At 45.7% G+C, this 15,900-nt stretch overlaps 2 protein-coding genes across 2 annotated transcripts in view; both read left to right on the top strand.

The window, feature by feature from the left end:
- The first annotated feature begins 432 nt into the window (after positions 1–432).
- On the top strand, positions 433–1,283 carry LOC135393326 (histone H1-delta-like). The gene has a single exon (XM_064623796.1). It carries the CDS (start codon positions 509–511, stop codon positions 1,115–1,117), a length of 609 nt encoding a protein of 202 aa, XP_064479866.1. The 5' UTR covers positions 433–508; the 3' UTR covers positions 1,118–1,283.
- A 4,500-nt stretch (positions 1,284–5,783) lies between these two features.
- The window catches only part of LOC135391704 (rab11 family-interacting protein 4A-like), an 87,221-nt gene continuing 77,104 nt past the window's right edge, over positions 5,784–15,900 (top strand). Inside the window, exon 1 of the mRNA XM_064622061.1 lies at positions 5,784–6,072. Coding sequence (XP_064478131.1) covers positions 5,938–6,072 — 135 coding nt within the window. The 5' untranslated portion in view covers positions 5,784–5,937. The remainder of the gene's footprint in view (positions 6,073–15,900) is intronic.

The following is a 15,900-nucleotide window of genomic DNA, read 5'->3' as shown; positions in this document are numbered from 1 at the left end:
GACGTGGCGGCGAACCAGTCGCGTTTGTAAAGTGCAGTTTTCGCTGAAAACGTCGAGGAGACATTGAAGTTTAATAATATGCCTCATTCATCTACCTCGAGCAACAGTACGAAACACGCGGAACAATGTAAGACGACTTGAACGAAATCTCATCGCCTACCTCGCGCCGAAAAATTTACTTTTAGAAATGTTTGCCGAAACGCATATCGGTGACTTTATACCCAATTGTGTACCAATATCCGCTTTACAAGAAAACACAAGTGCAAGTTCGAAGCACAAAAGGTGAGCGCTGCAACGATCGAATCTTTCAGCGGAACAAACACAACGGCGACATCGGCCGCGGAGTTTTGCTGCGCCGTGCGCCACGAGAGTTTGTTGTAGCTTTCTCGGCGGTCCGCCAGGGGGGTATATAAGGCGCTCACTCTCTGCGCTCTCTCACACTCTGTGTTAATCTTTGCTGTCGTTTGGCTCGCTCTACGCACCAGCGGTTCTCAACACCTCACGCACCATGTCTGCTGAAGCTGAAGTCGCTAAGCCCGCTGCCGCCACCAAGGCCAAGGGACGCAAGTCTGGAGCTGCTGCCAAGAAGGCGAAGAAGCCCGCAAACCACCCGAAGTACACCGACATGGTAAAGAACGCCATCGTTGACTTGAAGGAACGTGGAGGATCTTCCCGTCAGGCCATTCATAAGTACATCATGGCAAACTACGACGTCGGCAAGGACACCAAGGTGGTAAATACTCACCTGAAGCAGGCCCTCAAGCGATCTGTGCAGACCGGAGTTCTGAAGAGGTCCAAGGGTACTGGAGCATCTGGATCCTTCCGTCTTGCTGACAAGGCTGAGAAGGCTCCCAAGAAGAAGGTCGCGGTGAAGAAGCCCGCTGCCAAGAAGTCTCCCGCCAAGCCCAAGGCCGCGAAGAAGCCCGTAGCTAAGCCCAAGAAGGCTGCATCCCCGAAGAAGGCCGCAGCTAAGCCTAAGGCTGCCACCAAGGCGGCGAAGCCCAAGGCTGCTGCCAAGCCCAAGACACCCAAGAAGACGAAGCCCGTGAAGAAGGCATCTCCGAAGAAGCCCAAGGCCAAGAAAGCCACACCAGCTAAGAAGGCAGCGAAGAAGTAAACTTCATCGTCATCTGGGAGACTTCATCATGTAAATAGTAAATCATGACATTTATTTATCTCGCTGTTCATACTGCGGTATGCCATTTGTTGTACATCTGTATATACTTCATCCCAACATCACAATCATGTCATCCACGCGCCAAAATAAAAGGTGTTTTTGTACAGCTGTTTGGTCTTGTGTACTCTGCGTTTGAGTTTGCGTGTTTTAACACTTCACTTGATCGTTCATAGGTGGCGGTGTATGCCCCTTCGCTTTTATTGTGGGCTGGTACCGTAGTGGGTTGAACTAAGATGGTTGGGCTAGCTCGACAAAACAAACAGGGGCGGCGAAGAATTTTAATTATAAATACAATTATGAAATACATAATGTTTGATACGAGCTGCTTTAGTGGGACTTCTAAGCAACGCTTTCGTCTACCGCTGGAATGTAGAACGGGTTCTGTCGAGCTGGCGCTACTCCGTAGGTTTGCACAGGAAAAAGCCGTAGGGCGGGCGGTGCCTGCTAAGCCTATGAGCTCGGAAGCGTTGACCTACTTCGTACCCCGTTCTGGGAAAAGATGGTGGGATGCTACTTGCGTACCTCTTTCAGGTCACTGCGCATGTTGTGTAACCTGCACTGTTGAGAGAAAAAGATCGGTCGTTGTGGGACAGGATCAGTAATGTTGCAAGTAGCGGGGTTCGAAAAGATCTGAGTCACAACAGATACTCAACACACACAAAAAAATACTATAGCTACTTCCAAAAAAAGTACTCAATACTTTTGCGGTCATACTCTCTATTTCCTGCAAAAAAAAAAAAAACAAAAAAACATCGAGTTGCCTTGACTATTGAATAATGAGTTTCTTGTTTGCGTAGTAACGATAGAAGATTTTCTTAATATTCCGCACGCATCTCAGTGATGATTTTTCCAATATTTTTATCGACAAACGAATTACTAGATGGACAACAAACAATAAAGTGAACAATGACGCGCATGCACACAATTATACATGCCATTTTAATACCCATGAGTCGGCTTTGATGGCATACGTTTGTTTGATCGTTATGTCCTTATCATCCTGTCCACAGCCTCCGCATGTATGATTCTAGCATTTGTCCGCCATGTTGGTAAGTGAATGCCGACGACCTGATATCGGGTGACGCGGATTGGTGGCGTTTTACTGCCACGACTGCCAACATGATGATATTTTGTTCGCTGGGGATTGTGCCTTCTGGGCCGACTTCACAGGCAGCTGTGCCGACATTTGCCTCGCAGAATCCGAGGAGAACAACGAGAACATGGCTGACGCCAGGCAAACGAGGAAGGCGATTCACATGTTTTATTAACGCGAATATTTTGCGTGTTTGTTTTAAAAGTGTGGATATGTGCTCAAAGTACGTCGTCTCCGACGAGCGTCTTCGCCATATGATCAGTTTACAAGCGATAGTTCGAAGCATGCGAGCGCACTACGTTGTGACTCGGGGGCGTCCTGAACTTGTCGAAGCCGAGACCGCGCACCGCATATCGTAATGTGGGAGAAGTGACGTTCGCGTCATTCTCTGCGCTAGACCAATGGCAATCCACAGACGCTGGGCGCCGCCATTTGCTAAGGGCAGACGAGCGGAGTCGAGGAGCAAGCGTTGCGCAACACGGCGCAAATATATTTGTAACGCCAATGTTATGGAACGTTGTGCAGCTCACATATAAAACTCCGAACGAGATCCACTCATGGTAAATTTCAAAGTGATTGAGCGTCGCAGCGAAAAGTTATAATGCGAAACGCACGAATTCCTTATTACAACAATTACAAACAATCAAAATGGCGGTGTAGCAGCGAAGTGCCCGAACGGGTGTTGAAACGCTGCACCCCCTGACGGCGACGTGGCGCACGACATTCAAGCGCCTCTGACATGCCTTTGATCGCAGTGAGCTTGTTCTGCAATCACAACCGCTTCAGTCTTCATTCTTGGCGTCTGAGGAGCAGCGTCCATCTCAACTGCTCTCCGCTACACCGCCATTTTGATTGTTTTGAATATGGGATTCGCACGTTTCCCATTATAACTTTGAGGTACGATGCTCAATCACTTTGGAGTTTGCCAGGATTGAATCAGCTTTATATGTGCACCATGATGCGAACAACACAATGGTCAATCTGCATTGAGCAATTGCAGAGCATAGCGGCGCGGGTAGACATTCATAGGGTGCCACCCTGTATTTGTGGAATCAACAATTGCACGTTTATTGGTAGCGCATCAGGTGTGTGGAATGATCGAGAAGACCAGTCTATCTCTTCACGCAAAGACTGATACTTTGAAGGAGTCTAGCAGGAGCAGGGACCATACTATATGGCGAGGGGGCCATACTACTACCGCTTTTCTGCCTATAGCCGCACCCATGATATTCGATCCACAACGCAACGTCTGGCTGTAGCGGCTGTAGCCATGGATACTAGCCGGCTTCAGCCAGGGGCGGATCCAGACACTCGCTTTGGGGGGGTTCTTTGTAGGAGCGCGAATTCGGGAATGGGAGAGAGGGAAACTCAATGTATAAGCTAACTGAACAAAATAAATAACTAACTGACTAAATAAATAAATAAACAAACCAACGTTTTGGGACGCAATCCCCCCCCCCCCCCCCTTGGGTCCGCCACTGCCTTCAGCCGCACAGGCAGCCGATAGCCAGAAGCTTTGAGGTCGTCTGCAGCGACTGCTGAGTGCTGACACAGACGGCACCGTGACTTCATGTCTCCACACGGCAAAGGCGGGAGAGAAGACGTAGAGCTGACGTTCATTAGACTGAACCCACACGAGGACGCGTTCCTGTGCTAGCGTAGCAGGACGTACTATCCACCAGCGTCAAATTTAGTAGTTAGCCAAAAGCAATGTTCCAGACCTTCCTCATTTGTGCCTGCGAAAACGCCAGGTCCTATTGTTACCTGGAAGCCGTCAGGTGGCCCACCCTCCGTTTCCACGGCGTAACCGTATCACGACATCCACAATACAGTTCAGTCGTGGTGCCCTGTGGCTTCCATTTTCCCTTACAACTACGGGAAGACCTTGGCCGATCACTGTGAAGTGTGAACCTACCGCATGAATTGCGATGGCTGTCAGGGAATCGTTGCGGAAATAGAACGGTGGAGCTCTTTCGTGACGGCTTCGCGAAACTTGTTCATACTTTGCAAAAAGCTATGCAGTTGTCTCGTGATTATATTGGGAGTAAATTACTAATTAGTTATCGGTAAGTTGTACGAGGCTACGAGCACATGCAGGGTGCTTTCTGAGTGCATTGTCAGAGTCAGATGCAGTGGTTCCACAAAGAAGAAACAGAGACACGGAGACAAAAAAAGGATCTAGAACTAACACTTCTCCCAAGAACGGCGGGGGGGGGGGTGCAAAAAATGGGGGAGAGGGGTCATTATTATAGTTGCATCATAATGTATCGTTACTGACATGTGTCTAAAGTTGAAATAGCAAGGAACTCCCCTGTAGGGTGCGCACTGGTAAAAAAGTTAGGGGTGTCGCCAAACATTTGGGGGTGCCGGGGCCTGAAGGGGGGCCTGGATAAATGAATAACAATGAGTAAACTGGTCAGATGCATGCACCGTTTTCCATGCTTGTTTTGCGTGTCGGTGTGTATGCATTGCAAACACCAATCTTGTGAAAAGTATTTATTACATAAAGGTTTCACTCCGAAAAGCTGCAATGAGAAGCTTCTACGAGCAATAAAAGTGGAGTTCTTTGAACGACACATCCGCTCCCGCATTTTGCACTCCGTTCAAGAGCCACGAAATGAAAATCCCGCCTTTTTTCCTTTTCTGCTTCCATGAGTCGCGTTTTGTTCGTGTCGCCACCTGGTGGTAGTAACAAGAGGTAGAGGTAGCTGCCGACTTCGAAAGCAAGGGTTTCGCGTACAGTACTTGTCCTACCTTGCCCTACATTATTGTCGGCTTTTACCTTCAACGAAACATATTTTTAAATAAAATTTCACGAGTTAGTTTTGCACGGTATGTTCAACTGCGCTAATATGTGCCGCGGTTGGCGCTGTGCGCAAAGCAGACGACACGAACGGCTTGTACGTATTGCGCTTCTTTCGACGGAGTGATTGAATGGATTCAAGTTATGCCAGAGCTTCGCAGTTTGCGGATTTTCTCCCTATTTATGGCATTGTTAGATGTCACCGTTGAGCAGATATTGAGGGACTCGTGGCATGACCACAAAATAAATGTGATAGTACTGCCGTGGTATTGAACAGGCAATTTTCCTCAGGCTCCAGGCACACAAAAAAGTAGAAACACGTTATCGCTGTTGTACATTCAAAATTACTTGAATTCGCGACTATTTATGTGTGTATTTCTATGAGAGTTGCTTCCTCTGAAGTCCGTACGGTTCGTATCATTCCTCCATACTTCCCGTAGTGGACAGATGGCAGCGCAGTGCAAAACGCACACGCCTTGTCGTCTGCTTCGCTCAGTTCGCTCCCGCGCGATTGGTGTAATCTAGTATTTCGGTCGAATGTGCAATATATTTAAATACACATAATACTAACATGGAAGAAGAAAACAAAAATGGTATTGCTTGCGTTACCGGCACCAAATATTGTTAGTTATAAATAAGCGCTATTTTCATAGCGCAAGCGAGCGAACACAACGGCACGCACTACTTGAATCGCTGTATCAATGCGCGTTGCCAAGCGATGGTGAGCTGACTTGCATGGAGCTTTTGTTTGTGGTCGGAGACGCGGTGCACTGTTTGCGGCGTCTCCGCGCTGTGGACCTCATGGGATGAAGGCATCGACGCCGGATGTATGTGTGGTGGTGGTGTTGTGCTGTGTAGTGCGCGATGGCTCATCATGATGAGTCCTTTGAAGTGCAGCTACGCCAGGTTTTCGACCTGTGTGACGAAGATCAATGTGGATACATCACGGTAGATAAAATACGGGAACTCGGACGTGAGCACGTCGGTGGCAGTGAACAGGTAAGGCACACTTCTGTGTATTTATCACAAGATCACAGTCTCTCTCCAAGTATACACCTGCTCTGTTGAAGAAAGAGCCTGAGAACCATGGTGTTGGCACTCAGAGCACATCCACTGTCTATTTGAGTAGCTCATTTCTGGATGTCCTAAAGATGTCAACATCTACCGTGATGCAGAAGCGCTTAGCTCCCAAATTTCTACACTTATTTGTATACAGGAAAGTGCTCAGTGTTTACATACTCCTGTCAAGCGAATGTGCTTATAAAGCACATTCACCCGTTATATTTATAATGCAGACGTGTTTTCGTTGTCTTTTTTTTTTTTCTTATTCTTCTTTCCTTGTAAACGCCTGTTTTTGAAGTGGACGTCAGCTCAGTATTTATGCGTCAAATCATCGACCGTTTTTTTTTTATTCATAAAACAGCGCGGTAGGGTCGGGAAGAAAGGTGTATATCTAGGAAAGCTTCTCTGCAACTCCACGAAGAAGCTTTTGTTGAAGCTTTAGAATCTATGGCACATGTTGTCGTTGCTTATGTGAGTGAGCGCGCGATTTGGTCTGTTAGCAGTGCAGTTCGTTCTATTCAACTGATCGTTCACAAGACTCTGGTATATGACAACACTTGGTATGACATCTGTCTGCATTTCTTCGACGTTTAATTTGATTCGCTGTATTAATGAGATACTGCCACTGCTCGTGACTTGCTTCATGTCTCAGTTTGTGCTATTTTCCTTCTTCTAACACACACTTATGATAGTAGAGTTCGCCATTCACGTACAACTCACTGTTTCGTATCTTGTTTTATTACTATTGTGCTCTATTTTTACCCCCCCCCCCCCCCCACCACCACCACCACCAATGCAATGTTCCTGGACCTTTGGAGGTTAGAAAGGAATAAACATACACCAGTAGGAAGTAACATTAACGGAAGAAACGGAAAGCAAGATGAACTGAAACGGGAATTTGTATACAACTCATATCACTGGGGGTGATAGACTATACCTGCCTTCGTGGTATACGAACACACCATGCAACGCTTTTATGATAGCGACATGTAACTGGCCCAAAAACATGCACGAAAATGGCCGTGCCTCGCGAAGAAAGAGATCTGAATAAAGGAATGCACTAATGCCACAGCATTCCTGCCCTCTTCCTGTTCACTCTCCGAATGAATCAAAGGCGTGTGCAGGATGATGAACCAACTGTTGTGTCGGGCGTTGCTTTCTGTCTTTTTCCCGGTTTATCTGCTTCCATTTTCACGGTTGGCGGAGTTTCTCCGCGAACGTCTTCTTTCCGCGAGATTTTTTTTTCTTTCCCGCTTTACCTTATTGGCCGTGAATGGTTGTATAGATGGCACGGGCGGTTGTAGATGGTTGTACATGTTCCACTTTTGTGTAACACCCGATTGCGTCAAGTCGGTTACAACGCTTTTGCGCTCATTTTGTTATAGCAGTTTATCGCTGTAAGCGGGAGACGCGGTTGGCGCGCAGATGTGCTTGTGAGTGTTACCGTCTTTATGGCGTATGTGAGTCATCTTTTTACTGACGAATGAATTGACCAACACGCTTATCATTAAATCAGCGGATCCCGAAGTGAAAGAGAAATGGATAGAGGTCGAGATGTCAGAAATGGTTTGTGAATCGGTTTTCATGTTGAGCCGTTTTGACTTTGAAATATTACGCGTCTCTTTTTCCGGACCTTTCAGGTCATTTTATTTCCCTCGATGCGTAAAATAAGGGAAGCCTCTGTTTCAGTTTTATGCGAGAATTCGAGTTACAGTTTCTCATCACGTGTAGCAGTTAAACATTTTCTCATCGCATCGTTTTCTTTTCATCTGTTAACTTTGTTAAAAAAAATGAAAAAGAAAAAGGAAGAAACAAAGAGCAGGTGAGTGAGGGTGTGTCTGTGAAAGGTCGTGTCGGGCATGCATTTCCCAGGACTGACCGAAACTATCTAGAACGGATTCATACATAACAAAGTAAAATGCTGGCGAATTTTCTTTGAAACTTTGCCACCATCGAGTTAGTCTCCTTCGGAAACCACACAGTTCCTCCAGCGCTGTTTCCACTGTTCGAAATATTTTTGGAAGTTCTTTGGAAACAGCAAAGAACTGTCTCGTCACATTCGTTGAACCTCTCGAATGTCCTGATACCTTTTTTTCTTTCAACTATATTTTGATTTTTGTGTAGAATTTTTTTAGCCCAAATCAAAATGCAGTTGAAAGAAAAGTGATTTCAGCACTTTAGGGCGGTCAGGCTAAACGAATGTGACGGGACAGCTCTTTGACACTGTTTCCAATGGGCTCTTCCGAAGACGTTTCGGACAGTGGAACAACACTGACTGAAGTTGACGTCGTTGTCCTGGGATCCATGCTGTGAGCCGGGTACCGTTTCTTGCCCTTGTCATAAGCCTGCGCGGAGACGAAAATCGAGGGCCCGTCGGACATATTTTTTTAGTAGAATATTCTCTTATGTGTATAATAATGGTAATAATATAGAGTAGTTTTACATGATATAGCGTGCCAATAATATGGGATGTATCATTAAAAAAGAACGCTTGACTCTATATGACGAAAATTGCCTCTCTTGTGTGTGGTTTCCGCAGGGAACTACGTCGATGGTGAATAAGTATCTGATTTTGAAGTATTTTACGATTTTACGCTTAAAAATATGCGTGTAATTCAGTAGCTCAACCTGTAAGACCGGAAGTCATTGTGTGCGTGTGTGTGTGACTCACACGATCTGTGTATTTTGACACTTCCCTGCAAGTCCATTCAATTTGGCTCGCATAACGTGCTCCCTCAAACGCTATCTCAGTTCTACCACAAGGTTAAAACTTCGGCGGGTTGGTATGACATGTTACAATCCTTCGCACTGGGGTTTTATCGGTATTAACATGTTCTACCACGTATAATGGTTTGTAGCGGTACTTGTTCACAGCGACAGCTTTATATGGTCAGCCATCGTGTAAGTCCGTCCGTGTACCACGTGACCTGTCACGTGCCACTACCCCCCCCCCCCCCCAGGCTGTGTTTGCGGTGCGCCGAAGTTATCCGGCATGTAGCAAATAAAAACAAATAAACGTAAAACAATTTCACATTCACGTTGAAAAGCTTAATTTCAATTAAAAAATTAATGAGGTTTCGCCACAAGTTTACCGCTAACAATGACCCATAAAGGTACCACAGGCAGCATTTTTTTATGTTTACTGGTAATTTTCGACGTTCGGTCCAAGAACGAAGAATAACTTTTCTTTCTTTTTTTTTGTACAAATGGTCCGTGTTGAAGCGTAATGACCGAACGTATAAATAGGACGCAATGACCGAAAAAAAAAAAGAACGAGATTGGTTTGTGCGTTCTTTCTTTTTTTTTCTTTTTCTTGCATTTCTTCGGTCTCGTGACAGTTTCGGTTCAGTGAAGAAGAGCCGCAACCTCCCCCACCCCCCCACCCCAAAAAAAAAATATATATATATATATATATAAGTGTCCCTCTCATTTGAACCTGTGGGGGATGTCGGGGTGCACGAGGTGTACGCGAAAACCGACCTTGACTGCTCCATGTGGAAGGTCGATACATTGGCACAGTGGACGTAATTGACCGCCTATATGGGTCCTTCCGAAATTGCTTCGCGACGATGGGCGTCGGTGATCGGCATACCAAGTGCACATGTGCAGGCTGAACAGCCTTGGATAGCGGCTGTTAGTATCAGCTGTTTTATGGTGTTCTGCATTCTAAAAATTGAACTTCACCGCATAGCACGCTCTGCGCCAACCATTGCCAAGAATGATAGGATTATCACTCCTGATTCGAAGAGAGAGAGAGAGGGTGGAGGGGGGGGGGGCGTACGCCTTTTTGTGTCAGTTTGGATATATGATAATTGACACAAAAAGACGTACGCCTCCCTCTCTCCTCTCCTCCGAGGCGGTAACCCTATCATTCGTGGCTGTAGTTGGCGCAGTGCGTGCTATGTGGTGAAGTTCTGTTTTAGAGTGCGGCGATTTCAGGTAAAGGGGCACTGAAGTACAGAAATTTCTCATCGCAGAGTGGTAGATCCCGTTACCTTGATGTCGATATAAAAGTAACGGGCTTGATCCGTAGCGTCGTTCGTGATTTACGCGTGAACGAAACCGCAATTGGCACTTACCATTTTCTCTGCTTATCAGCTGACAGCTTCTCAGCTGTCCAATGACAGACCGCTCCTTGAGAATCACGAACGACGCAGCGCATGAATCCGGTTCCATTTGAACTGCTTGTCAAAGGTAACATGACTTTTCATTCCGCGAGGAGAAAGTTTTCCGCTTTCGAGTGCCCTTTTAATTCGTAGCGAAATCGACTACCATTTTTTAGAAGACGTCTGTTCAAAACAACAGGCCGTCGGCACTTCTAGCCTGGAAAGGGCGCGTCGCGACCGCGTTTTGCGCATTCTGGCCGTAAGAGTGGCGCTCCGGTCGCCCTCTCTAAACTGTAGAGCGGAAACGCGCACGTCGCTAAGTATGTGCTCGCACTGTGCGTTCTGTATTCTGCGTTCTGTGTTCACTGTGTGCTCGCACACCTGCGTGCTCGCACTTCGTCCTGCAAGTTTTTTTTTTGTTTTTTCAGTTGTTTTTCTTCAGGATTTGTTGTATGTCCTGCCTCTCGGTTCCCTATTATGTGCCGGCCATCCTATCTCGTCTCTGCCCTTCAAGTGTGGACTTAAAAGGATTATAACCATGGTCCCTCGAGATTATAGGTTTCTAGCTCTGTATGACCACTGCTCCCAAGATTCCATTCTGCCTAGTGACGTAGCTAATGTTGTTACCAGCACTGCTTGTGGTCGTCACCCCCACCTTTATTCCCATTAGGAATTTGTGGTAAAGAATGTATTATTCCGTATTAAAATTATTAAATTAATCCTTATTAATTATTAAAATTATTCCGTATTATTTCAAACACTGCCAAGTATACTGAGAATTTGAAATACTGGAGGTTTGAAAGCGGAACTTCGGAACAATGTAAGCTTGACACGCTGTATGCTTGAAACAGTAGACATTTAAAAAGAGAGAGAGAGTGAAAAGGAACATGCGAGTAAAAAGCACTAGTAGTTGAAAAAAACAACGAAGAAAAAAGCGAACTAAGTTTGAAACGCTTGAGGTTTTAAACATTGCAACGTCGAAACACGTTTGGGACACCAAATTTGAAACCCTGGGAGTTTCAAACCCTGAGAATGTCTAACGCAGACCATTTAGAACACTTTTTTGAAACGCCTTCTAGACGGAAGAAGACTTGTTCGATGCTTCCTTTCCCCTATTTGCTTCGCGGCCATACGAAGTAGTGACGTTGTCCGCTTCAGCCAATCGCAACGCACCATTTCACGAATGGCTTGTCCCTTGGTTACGGCTGTTGTAATCATGGCTGTGAGTGGCAGAGCCTATTGGCTAGGCCAGGGGTCGGGAACCCGCGGGCCGCTTGCGGCACAGCTGCGCTACAGTTAGCGGCATGGCGGAGACCGAGCGCACGACAAAAATCCCGGTGTTTAGCTGGGTGAATTCGTAAAGCAAAAATGTGCTCTGTGTTGCTTTTCCCGCGCTTAAAATTAACAAAAGGTGTTTGTCGTATTCTCTTACCATAACTTTGTGAGCGCAACAAGCAAGCTTTCAGTATTAGTTGCACCTGTTGAACGGTCAGCTTGTCATTCAACAGCGATTAATACTTTCAGCAGGCTAATTTAGACTTATACTTTAGAATCGGTTCAAATCTGGAAAAAGGTCGACGGGGGGGGGGGGGGGTGAAATATGGCCTTTGGAACTGTGAAGGTTCCCGACCCGTGGGCTAGGCCATGCCGATTAGCGAATAGCGATTCGATCTTCAGCAGTCTTGACGTCGTTGTCCTGGGATACATCCTGTGAGCGGGGTACCGTTTCTTGCCCTTGTCATAAGCCTGCGCGGAGACGAAAATCGAGGGCCCGTCGGACATATTTTTTTAGTAGAATATTCTCTTATGTATATAATAATGGTAATAATATAGAGTAGTTTTACATGATATAGCATGCCAATAATATTGGATGTATCATTGAAAAAGAACGCTTGACTCTATATGACGAAAATTGCCTCTTAAAGCATTGATGTCGATGGGTTGCTGGATATGTCAATTGGAGAGCGAACGAAGAAAACGCAGAGAAATCTTCTCCAGCGCTATCAATTTCTTCAAAATACACTCGGGACTCTTCTGCTGCTTCCAGTCTTCATGTCTTCACAATGAATCTCACATACGGAATAAATATTTGGACATCCTGTACCATGTGTTTCGTGCAGGTATAGGGATCATACGCCATGGAAACTGCGCGATAACTACATCCGCTTCTCTCTCATTGTTTCGAGAGATAAAGCCCACAACAGTTGTCCATGTTGCTTTCGATTATCCACTGGTGTCACAATCATTCATTCTAATTATCAGCAAGTGTCACAGCCCCTATAGGCGTCAAACGGGAATCTCTCAGCCATAGCTTTTCCAGCAGCAGCGCCATTGGTCGACGAGTTAATACGGGCAAATTGCCAGGCACGGCGTCTCCATGAAGCAGATGAACGACAGCGCATTGCCGGTTTTCTTGTCGTCTGCAAGTGCTCCTTGTTTCGTGCAAAAACAGCTGTTAACTTCAAGCTCAAGTTGTACGTTCGTACAGCCTGGAACTTGTAGTTCGTCTTTTCACAACGAGAAACTGTACTGCAGAATCCAGATAGTGACGTAAATTGCAGGGGCTGAATCAAAGGTGGGGGCAAACACAACTGCCGTCCTGCATTGAATTTTCATAGAAAACATACAGGGGACGTATTTATTTGTATCCTTTGCAGCTTTTTAGTTATTTTTATTTATTTTTATAAAAACAGATGTGAAAGCTACACAGATGCCTTTTTGCGGGACAGGCGGACATCTTGACCGCATAGCTCGATGTGCGCCAACAATTGCCACGAATGATAGGGTTATCGCTTCTGATTCGAAGAGAGAGGGGGTGCATACGCCTTATTGTGGCAATTTTCATATATCCAAGTTGCCACAAAAAGGCGTACGCCCCCGTCTCTTTTCGCATCACAAGCGACAACCCTATCATTCGTGAAAATGGTTGGCGCGCAGCGTGCTCTGCGGTCACGTTCTGTTTTTAGAGTATATACTGGATGACTAAAGGTCTACAGTTCATTAATTACTTTTTTAATTTGGGATGATATGTTTATGTATGTTTGTTTATTTTGTGTTTTGTTGAAAACTGGAACGTTGTCCTACGGGGTGATGGTTGGCTAGGAGCGTGCTATGTGGTGAAGTTCATTTTTGGGAGTGTTCTTCAATCAGCTCCTTCGCTGCAGAAACACAGGACTCTCTCATGCAAACGCCCGTTGCTCCTACTCCGCTCGAGAAGCACGTGGTTTCGGTTTCGGCTCATTTGCATACCACAATTTAATAATTTATATCTCAATGTTGTATATTTCGGGTAAATTTAAATGATGGCTGGTTCCAATTCTGTTATCTCGCACTTCTCCAAAAACATATAATTAAAAAGCTAATTAATGAATTTAAGTTAATTTGGCGTCCAGTAGTTGCGTATACGCTTACTCACAGGATGTCCACCAAGCCGTGTAACCCTCCTGCGAACACAGCATCTGTTTAGGTTTCATTGCTTTTCATATTTAAAAAAAATCTGTAACAGATAAAAATGAACACCCTGTATAATCTAATACGGCTAATATAGGCCGGGTTCTAGTTCATTCGCATCAAATATATTTCGGGAATAGTTATCGTGCGTTTGTTTCATGCAGTATTCGTTACGGCTGAGGATTCTTCCGGGCATCTATCCATCTATTGCTCATACATTATTACAGCCAGAGTAAAGGTACCGAGTCTTATCTTATCTCGACTCATGTTATGCTTACTCGCCCGCGAGAGTTCTGTTGTCACAAGCAAGATAATTTGATGTGTATCTACCTGAACCACCCTTTTCTCTTCCTCTTATTATGTGTCCTCTTATCCGTTGTGTATGATGCGCAGCAGTTGAGTAAACGGTCTCTGGTTTTATCCAGTCCAGTGTTCAGTGACCTCGAGGCTTATCCGTCGCGGCGCCGAGTTCCATGTATTGTTTATTGTTTATTTGTCATCACTAGGAAACAAGGAACAAGAAAAACCGTGGGGCGTGTCCAATAGCTTTCGCTAGTACAGGCTCATGCCCCGCGGGGTAAATGGAACAGAAAAACAGAGGCATATCGATGGTATAATGGGGGTCCTATACTGCTGAGGCATCCAAATATGGTTGAGCGGAGGCCTTCATCTATCACGCATCTCTGTTCAAAATATGTAGGCGTAGTACTGACTAATGAACCTGGAGAAATGTAATGATACGTAACGAGATAAAGTAATTGCCTCACTCGCGCGGCATATCTAACGTCGTGCAACAATGATTCCTACGTCGCAAGCTATATACATGAGATGGGAATCACTTTACACGAAAACGATGCGACAAAGGAGGCTGTCAAATCAACGATCAGCAACGTGACGTCGACCACTTCGTATAGGAGTAAAGCTATTGTGTTTCGTGCGTTTAGAACCGTTATCGTTGATGCCCTTCGATCTACTGAAAGTCGATTCTGTGGTCATCTGACCTCCGGTAGTTAGATCTCTACTCTGATGCCCCACAGATAAAATTGTTAATTTTTCGTCATATACAAAGGTTGCGCGTTTATCGCATTTTGTACTTCCTGCTACTTTGCATTTAGTTAACCTCAATTACATGACTAGGACGTGGAAAACAAAACTAACAGCGTGTTTCAAAGCCGATTTTTCCCCTCTCTATCTATGTAGGAACCTCGGCAGCGTTGTCAAGGTGTGCTTTGCAACAGTGAATGGTCCCTGACCTACTAGCGGGACACTTATTCCATAACAGCGGCACTGCAAGTCGTGTCTCAATACACTGAAGGATCGCCATTCTCTCAAATGGCTAATGGGACTCATGATTGGTGTCTGTCGCAGCGATTGACCCGCACTTCTGTTGGGGTGTCTCCGATTGGTCGTCCTTCCGTGCCCGCGGTTAATGGCCGACAAAACTTGAGGGACATGCGGGTCTTGTTCGGAGAGATTGAATGGCTATCTGCAATAATGATGTAAACTATAATTTACGTCGCTTTCGAGAAAAAGTTTTAAACTGATAGCCCTTTCCAGCCAACCACAACGTTACACCCTTCGACCACGTGACATAACCATGTGACGGCCCTTAAAGGTAGCGCATTTAAATGCATTTGGCACAACACCCAAAAACGCAACTAGTTTTTTTTTCTTTCTAATCAGTAAATACAGATCCACTTTACATTTATGTGCATAAGAAAAACTATGCACCGCTGCATTAGAAAATTGGTGCAGGAAACTCTAGTTTGAGAAAAAGTCTTTCCTCGTTTCCAGTTTTGCTCTTGCTCCAAAGTTTGTTTGTTAAATTCCATGTTGGCGTCGCGATGCAACTGTGGCTATGAGCAGCATACAGACGTGGACAGGTGGAGAGAGGACAACAGGAAGGGGTTGGGGGACAGGGGAGTTAGTATGCGTCCTGCGCCGACTTCAGGGGGAACTATGCCCACATTCGTCTGGAAATAGTCTTCGAAAAAAGAAAGCAGGGAAAACCTCAGACAGCACAGCCGCTGGTAGGATTCGAACCCACCACCTCCCAGCCTTCAGCACGGCCTTGGCTACCACCAATGAGCGGGACGCCTTAGCCCGCTCCGTCACGCCGCTGGTTTGCTCCAAATTGCGAGGCTGGTGCTGGAGACGTGTACTATTCCCGTGACACGTTGCTATACGCTGAATCAGCTTCACCAGTTTG

The sequence above is a fragment of the Ornithodoros turicata genome, chromosome 4, assembly GCF_037126465.1.
Source record: "Ornithodoros turicata isolate Travis chromosome 4, ASM3712646v1, whole genome shotgun sequence".
Lineage (NCBI taxonomy): Eukaryota > Metazoa > Arthropoda > Arachnida > Ixodida > Argasidae > Ornithodoros > Ornithodoros turicata.
The sequence above is the reverse complement of the archived record's forward strand: the minus strand, read 5'-3'. Positions and strand labels throughout refer to the sequence as shown.